Raw genomic sequence first — 8,034 nt, 5'->3', positions numbered from 1 at the left:
GAATGCACGATGCGAATCAATTCGCAAGTTCTTGCGATGCGTAGAGGGAGCTCGCAGATTTTTGCGATGCGACGTCGCATCGCAGTTTTGTGTACAAGCCCTTAGTACATGATTTATTAAGATATATTTTATATAACATCGGCTAGAAAACCATAAATAAATAAATAATTATTACTTTCATGAATTAGTTGACGTCTCTATCTTGACACTTGTTTAATTCGTTAACTATTCATATATTAAATGTATTAATTGTTTCCATCTGAATTTTTATTATATTTTTCCTTAATGTTTAATTACGATGTCTTAAAATTTATAATTTATACATAACATAAATAAATAGCAATGAAACAAAACAACAAAGTGAGATCATTTAATTAAGTTCATCCGGCAATTGGAGAGGTTTAACCAATTAACATTCTGATTACCTACCTACTCCTCCGTTACTTTTAATAGACATCTACAATAGAAATTATATTTTAAATAACTTTTTCTTTATTAACAATGTAACGGTAATGTCCCTAACATTTATCATATACTCGTATAATGTATAATACTAATAATATTCACAAAAACATAAATCCTTCACTAATAAATCTGGTAGTGAATTAGCACGTACAATTTTCATTACTTTTTTTAACTCCTGTTCTATATCATTACTAACTGAACCAGCTTGTTTTGCAGTACGAAGCAATGTTCGGGTTTTGTCAATATTCCTATCATACATCGCCAAAAGAGCTAAGTATGCCCAACCATCTGCAAGCAACGGTTCTAATTTAACAGCAGCGGAAAGCCATCGCTCAGCTAAACTATCTTCACCTATTTTAGCATATACACGACCGATGACAAGGGCTGAGTGAGCCGATGGAGCAACTTTATGCGCACGGGCAGCACGCTGTAGTGCAGATAGCGGATCACTCTTTAATCCGCCCATTGCCGCTTGTAGGAGTAACCAAGGACAGGGTTCAACGCCCGTTCTGTCGGCTTCAATAAAAGCGTTTTCACATTCTCCATCCCAACCTCGTAAACATGTAATGCAAGTAGCATGCATTTGAGACATAATGGCTGAAGGACCAAAACTTTTTATTCCCCATTCTGTTAACTCTAATGCTTTGTCTAATTTGCGACGCAGAATCAATGATGCTGCTCGTAAATAAAATATATCTACGGAAATTTTAGTTTTTAGGTGTAAACGTGAGCCTCGTGTAACACAGCCTTCTTCTATACAAAGAAGAAGTCTTTCGCTAAAGCTATAACATCTTAAGCAAAGAAAAAAAGCAGAAGCTATCAACATAGGATTGTCAGCGTTAAGTAAACTAGGAATCCAAAAAACTTCCTCTTCGCCGCTTGTCTCTGCCCATCGTTGAAGAAACTTTTTCCATTCTCTTGGTAATTCACAAGATTTTCGCATTTTACGAGCTGCTACGAATGCTGCATAAAAATTCTTGTTATAATGATAAAGAGCATGCAACGCCGCCCAACCGATGGCTCCTGTGGTACCGTCTGAGGGATCACCCTTTACAGCTATATGAAAAGCCGCTGCAGATATTTCACCTTGCCTATCATTATATCCTATTCCTCCAAACATCCATAGTAAATATCTATTTCTACTTTGAGCACTTATAGCCTCCAACAGATAATCGCGAGCTGCTGCTTCATTTTCTTCTTCTAAGCAACGTAAAGCTTTAGAAAGTAATGACCTAGGATGACGGGGGGCAGCTCTTAAGTTTTTATTAATATGTTCGTCAGCTATTCTTTTGTCTCCTGCTAGCCGACTTCTTGCTGAAGCGATTCGTGAAGATGGCATTGGTTGAGGCAATTGCGGAGCAAATGATGATGTCACTGCTCGGCGACTAGCTGCGTGCTGAGCTGTAATTATGTCTTGTAATTCAACTTTCGAACACTCCCCTGGCGGGAACTGCTTAAGCATAGATCTTATACGTAAAAGAAGACGATTAGCCGCTGTTCTCTTTATACTTTGATTCATCTGCACTGTACCTTTACAAGTCAAACTATTCAACTCTTTATGCACTGATAAAGCACCGCCTTCATTTCTTATCAGCCTTGCATCAATGATAGGATCTTCACGGCTAGCCTCTACGCCTAATTCACTTTGAGGAACAGCAGAACCTTGAGGAGGTGGGAACCCCATGTTTTCAAATAAAGTTGCTATTTTTGCTTTAGCAGTAAGTGGCTCAAACAAATCAAACCTTAATAAAATATATGACTCATGTCCATAATCGTCTATTATTAAATCTGTTTCACGTGCACTAATTTTGGCACTAGTTGGTGGAAGATCTAATAAACCACCAACGCCATTAGGTAAATCGGCTTCATTATAATACATTAATTTAGCACAAGCCGTAACTCCAAACTGTCCAGGTTCTAACAATACTCCTAAATTTATAAATGCCATATATCGCCCTCTAATATCTATTTTACCAACTCTGGGCACTCCAGCTATTTCTACTAAAAACTCTGAATTCAATCTGTCTCGCAATCTTTGAGGGTCTATAAGAATACGTTTCATGGCATTCCAATAAACTGAGTTACATGTATCACTGTCCGCTGTTTTGAGATTATCTGGAATGTAAATATCTTCACATGGAATATTAAATGCTGTATTAGCCGCTAATCCACCATTACTAGCGGAAGCCCAAACAATTTTTGATGCATTGAAACTGCTTAATGACATTCCAAAACTTACAGGCGTAGGATCATGAAGACCATTTAAGCCGATTGCACTCAAATAAACGGTTCCTTCTCTAGCAGCGGGAAGGCAATGAGCAGAAAGCATAGTAATCATTAGAGGAATTCTAGTGTTATTCACCTCTCCTGATAATTTAGCACAAACATATACTGCACAACCTGAGCTGAATCCTGTGTTTATAATTAGTAAAGGTATCTTTAAAAGAACTTTTTCTTCACCCATTAGCAAAGGCAACAAATCGACATTGGCTCCAGCTTTGTTATCCGTATTTAATAAGGGGTCTGGATCCTTAGCTCCTTTTCCCCCAGCGACACGAACAATAAATATTAAAGGCTGTTCGGCAATTAAGGATTGGTGAAAAGATAGTTTTAGATCTAATGGCAATGATTCTAAATTGAGCTCCATTTTGTTTTTCCATTTTATTTCAGATAAAATTAGGCCATTAAAAATAATCAAAAATATCCAATCGCCTGGACCGAAAGAGTTACCTTCGAGTATCAAGGAGAGATTGATGGAACAAGGGTAAACAAAGTCATCTTCAAATTCTCCATACATACTTGATTTTTCAGATAATAAAGGAGTTTTCGAAACTTTTTTCATTTCTTTAGGACGCATACTTATATTTTATTTATTTTTAAATAAATTATTTATATTCCTGACAGACTGTGCCAAATATTTTTAACAACGATTTTTTTTGTTTCTCTTTTTGTAGGTACATATTTGGCTTTTATTTTTTCAAGGATAATTATTGTAAATGTAAAATGAAATATAAAAGTCGATAAGTTAATAAATTTAGAGAGGATATTACTGAGCAGTATTTTATAAATTCCATTTAAAATTTTATTTAAATGTGTTTAACGATAACTTTATAAATATAAAATATTAAGTAAAGAAATATGGATATTTATTGAGTACACAAAATACATAGTGTATTTTGTTAAAATTGGAGTGATTAATTACAGACGTGTTAAGATTTTTAAATGGTATTTGAAAATGGCAAGTACTAAAATCAACAATGTCAAAAATGAGTAGTGACTAGTGTTGTCAAGTACAGTCAATTTGTCATCACTTCTGTAATTTGGATTTTGTCAATGATATTTTTATTTGCGTTTGTTGATTTTAAATTTACTTTAATCGTTAAATTGCACTTTAGTTGATATTTGTGATAACTTTTTATTTTACAGTTTTCAGTAATTTATATTTAAAATGTTTAAAAATGTATACACTACTTCATGGCTTTTATAAATATGTTATTCAAAAAGACGAGTATTGTGTGTTAATCTTAGGCCTTGACAATGCGGGTAAAACGGTATACAATTTTTTTTTTTATATTTGGATAAACAAAAACATTATTATTTTTCACTCGTCATTCATTTTGCTTAAACTTTTATTTAGACGTATTTGGAGGCAACTAAAACGAAATTTACCAAAAAGTATAAAGCGATGAATCCGAGTCGAATAACTACTACAGTAGGACTAAACATAGGCAAAATAGATGTAGATGGAGTTAGACTTAATTTTTGGGACCTTGGTGGCCAGCAAGAGTTGCAATCACTGTGGGACAAAGTGAGTATTGAATAAGAAATTTCTTTAATTGATGATCAATATCTAAATAACACTCTATTTTAGTATTATGCGGAATGTCATGCTGTTATTTATATAGTGGATTCATCCGATAGAGAGAGAGTATCAGAATCCAAAGAAACATTTGGTAAGTATATTAAAATGGCATATAATAACTCTTGAAATTTGCAGGCAGACTAATGTCTTTGTCATCATACTTTCATCTAATGTAAGTAGGCAACTACCATAACATAGCCCAATTGATAATTAGAAAAAAACATTTTTTATATAGAAAGACAACTTAAAATTAATTATAAACTAGCTTAAAAAATGTATATCCATAATTGAAGAAACAATTTTTTTTAAATTAAGGAAGATTAAAATCCCAAAATATATTTCCAGCCAAGTCTATAATATCCGTGTTTTCTTTTTTCTTTAAGTTATAAGCATGCCATTTTCATAAAAATATTTTTGTTAAAAATGATCGAGTCTCTATTAAATCTCGATTTTCACACTTATCAAAAACAATTATTAGTTACAAAATATACAGTCATAAGATATGTTATATAAATGTATATCTTTTATTTGAAAATGCCTTTTATTTTTAATTGTTCAAAATAAAAAGTTTATAAACAACAGTGTAATTTTAACCAATGATTTCTTTGCTTATTTATATATTATTATGTTTATTTAGTAAGCCGAGATGGCCTAGTGGTTAGAATGCGTGAATATTACCAATGATCGTGGGTTCAAACCCGGGCGACACCACTGAATTTTCATGTGCTTAATTTGTGTTTATAATTTATCTCATGCTTGACGGTGAAGGAAAACATCGTGAGGAAACCTGCATGTGTTTAATTTCATTGAAATTATGCCACATGCATATTCTACCAACCCGCATTGGAGCAGCGTGGTGGAATAAGCTCCAAGCATTCCCCTCAAAAGAGAGAGGAGGCCTTAGCCCAGCAGTGGGACATTAACAGGTCGTTACTGTTATGTTTATTTGACATCATTTATATGATATTCATATTTTGATGTGTCTTAATTGTTCTTATGGAGCAATATACCTACTTTGTCTATTGCGCTGTGATCACAGTAACTAAATCTGTGAGAATGCATTTTAGAACATGACAGATTAATAGTACTTTTACCTACCCATATTTTGTACATTTAAGCTAATTATTGACATTTTTCTCAAAATTCTTGATTTTAAAACATCATTATATATCTAGATTTATAATATCTTTATTTATAAAAAATTGAGCCCTTATTACATATTTAAACAATAACAGTCATCAGAAATTATGAAAATAATAATAATGTCCTCCAGACCGATTGCGGCCACGGTGGCCAATCTCAAGAGAGATTAAGCAACTACGTAGGAGATATTATAGTGCATAAGTGTGTGCGCAAACACAGGTCACTCTCTATTCCCTAACTCTCATAATGCGATAGGACGGTAATCCACACGACCGGAAAGAGTTTAGGCGCAGAACCAACGGCTTTACGTGCTTTCCGAGGCACGGGATTAAACACATTTCCAATTTCCAGACTCCAGGCTACTATTGAGAATTTTCTGACAGAAAAACTTAATAACTTTTTATTGGCCCGACCTGGGAATTCAACCCAGGACCTCCGGGTCTGTGGCCTTACATCAAGCCACTAGACCAACGAGGTAGTAGTCCGAAATTAAATAGTATATTATACACTCATGATCATTTAGCAGAACTTTATGTTTTCATCACATCAGAGAAAGAAATGTCTTGTGTAATATTGTCGGAAAAGAGCCTTTTAGTCAACAGTCAGTAATGATTTGATATTATGTAAGAGCAAGCATAGTTATAAAGCGTAGAAACTGGGTCCCTTATGGTATGTAACTTGTTAGAATACATTGTTTTGTCTTTCACTACATTTATTTTAGATAACTTTCTTCTAATATTCACTTGGTAGCAGAGGTTTGTGCAACCCGGGCGGGTAAGGTGGCTCATTCCACATTCAACTGCCAGACAGCAATACATACGTTAGTATTGGTGTGTTCCAGTTTGAATAGCGAGTGAGCCAGTGTAACTAGGGCCATTACATCTTAGTTCTCACACTTCGAGGGGCATTGACTATGTAAGGAATAGTTAATATTTCTTACAGCTCCAATGTCTATGGGTGATAATGTCTATTTTACATCAACAGGGCTGCCTTTCTCATTATAAATAATTCTACAATAAATTTCGACACTAACCAGAAAAAAAAATCCTCAGATATGTCTTGCCTGTCTGTTATTAACAGACCTCAAAAATGCATTGTTAAAGCAAAATCTTATATCTCAAATGAATCGATGATTTATTGTTAAATAAAGTACTGATAAGTGCAGCAGTTTTGACAGCAAGAAGCTAACATTAAACACCTTACCATTAAATTATTAATAAAATCTAAAATAACTAAAGTAAAAAAATAACAGTTTTGTCGCTATTATGATTTTTACTGCTGGTTTTTTTTTAATTAGTCATGTCACGCTGTTGCTGTAGCTTTAAGTTACATTATTTACAATAAGGTGATTAATTGTCTATGAATATAAATAATAGACCAAATCTTATGAAAGTATCTTAACTTATCTATGAAAGTCGTTCCAACATTAGATCATATTCATCAAAATATTACGACTCAATAGACAACACTTAAAACGATTTCAAAGTTAATTATCTATTTGTGTACTTTCTAGAATACAGTAATCATTAAAACGCAAATTGTCAATACAAGGACAGCTGCATATAGTTAAATATTTGATTATAAGCAAAAATTAAATAAGTCTATAATAATATTTTACTACATACATACATAATACATGTTTAATTTAATACCAATAATTTTGCACATTAATATTCATTATATTTAGTTTTGTAACGGCAAATTGACTATTCATGACGTATCCGACAGTAAAAAATAAGTACCTATGTATTTTATTAGGTGAAAAGTATTTTTATTAAGACTTTCAATAGCATAAACTTAGCCAAAAGCAAATTTGTTTAATTTCAAAGGCAGTTTTTTTCAGCTGTGATGTTATTGTTTTTTTTTTTTACTATAACATTTATTTATTTTTGTAGACAGAATGATAGCTTCAGAACATCTCTCTGGGGTCCCACTCTTGGTGCTAGCTAACAAGCAAGACATTCCAGATTGTATGGGAGTCCATACAGTTAAGCCAATATTTAACCAAAATGCCCACTTAATTGGTGCTAGAGACATTATGCTAATGGCCACATCTGCCTTGACTGGGTAATTAAAATTATATAGTTCTTAGTAATATGTTCAATTACATTATCACTTACCTATAAAATATTAATTAATGTATATACATATTGCTTTTAGGTCAAGGTATTTGTTTATAAATCTATATCTGAATTTTCGTAGTTTTAGCTAAAATATTTTAATATTAAATTATGCAAATTGTTACATAATGTCATTGATAAAACGTAGAAACTTATGTTTATTTTTTCAGAGATGGAGTTGATGAAGGTATAAGGTGGCTAGTGGATTGCATGAAACGTAACAGTATCGAGAGACCGGCGCGAAATCACGACGACAATTTATAAATCCGAACGATTGCGACATCAACCATATTTATTATATGTTCGCGCTACTAATACAATGAATAATAATTAGCTTTCATATTTAGATAATGTGACTCGGCCCATTGTTTTGTACATACAGTATTGACATTTGAAAATAAAATATTAAACCAACCGTGTGTATATTGCTATCCTTTTTTAGTG

General features: G+C 32.9%; 2 protein-coding genes across 2 annotated transcripts; one reads left to right on the top strand and one right to left on the bottom strand.

The window, feature by feature from the left end:
- Positions 1-553: 553 nt before the first annotated feature.
- LOC126770403 (uncharacterized) lies at positions 554-3,262 on the bottom strand. The gene has a single exon (XM_050489801.1). It carries the CDS (start codon positions 3,260-3,262, stop codon positions 554-556), a length of 2,709 nt encoding a protein of 902 aa, XP_050345758.1.
- Positions 3,263-3,797: 535 nt separating this feature from the next.
- On the top strand, positions 3,798-8,004 carry LOC126770099 (ADP-ribosylation factor-related protein 1). Its single transcript, XM_050489259.1, has 6 exons — positions 3,798-3,815; positions 3,892-4,016; positions 4,103-4,273; positions 4,337-4,418; positions 7,366-7,537; positions 7,761-8,004. The coding sequence occupies exons 2-6, from the start codon at positions 3,924-3,926 to the stop codon at positions 7,852-7,854; spliced, it is 612 nt and encodes a 203-aa protein (XP_050345216.1). The 5' UTR covers positions 3,798-3,815; positions 3,892-3,923; the 3' UTR covers positions 7,855-8,004.
- Positions 8,005-8,034: the final 30 nt, after the last annotated feature.

The sequence above is a fragment of the Nymphalis io genome, chromosome 8 (assembly GCF_905147045.1).
Source record: "Nymphalis io chromosome 8, ilAglIoxx1.1, whole genome shotgun sequence".
Lineage (NCBI taxonomy): Eukaryota > Metazoa > Arthropoda > Insecta > Lepidoptera > Nymphalidae > Nymphalis > Nymphalis io.
This window is presented reverse-complemented; position numbering and strand designations above follow the sequence as displayed.

What these genes read in the sequence shown, in the direction of transcription:
- LOC126770403 (XM_050489801.1), bottom strand. Translation starts at nt 3,262, where the DNA reads ATGTATGGAGAATTTGAAGATGACTTTGTTTACCCTTGTTCCATCAAT.
- LOC126770099 (XM_050489259.1), top strand. Translation starts at nt 3,924, where the DNA reads ATGTATACACTACTTCATGGCTTTTATAAATATGTTATTCAAAAAGAC. An exon ending in AGAATCCAAAGAAACATTTG is followed by an intron (nt 4,419 to 7,365) that starts GTAAGTATATTA and finishes TTATTTTTGTAG; the next exon opens with ACAGAATGATAGCTTCAGAA. An exon ending in GCCACATCTGCCTTGACTGG is followed by an intron (nt 7,538 to 7,760) that starts GTAATTAAAATT and finishes TTATTTTTTCAG; the next exon opens with AGATGGAGTTGATGAAGGTA.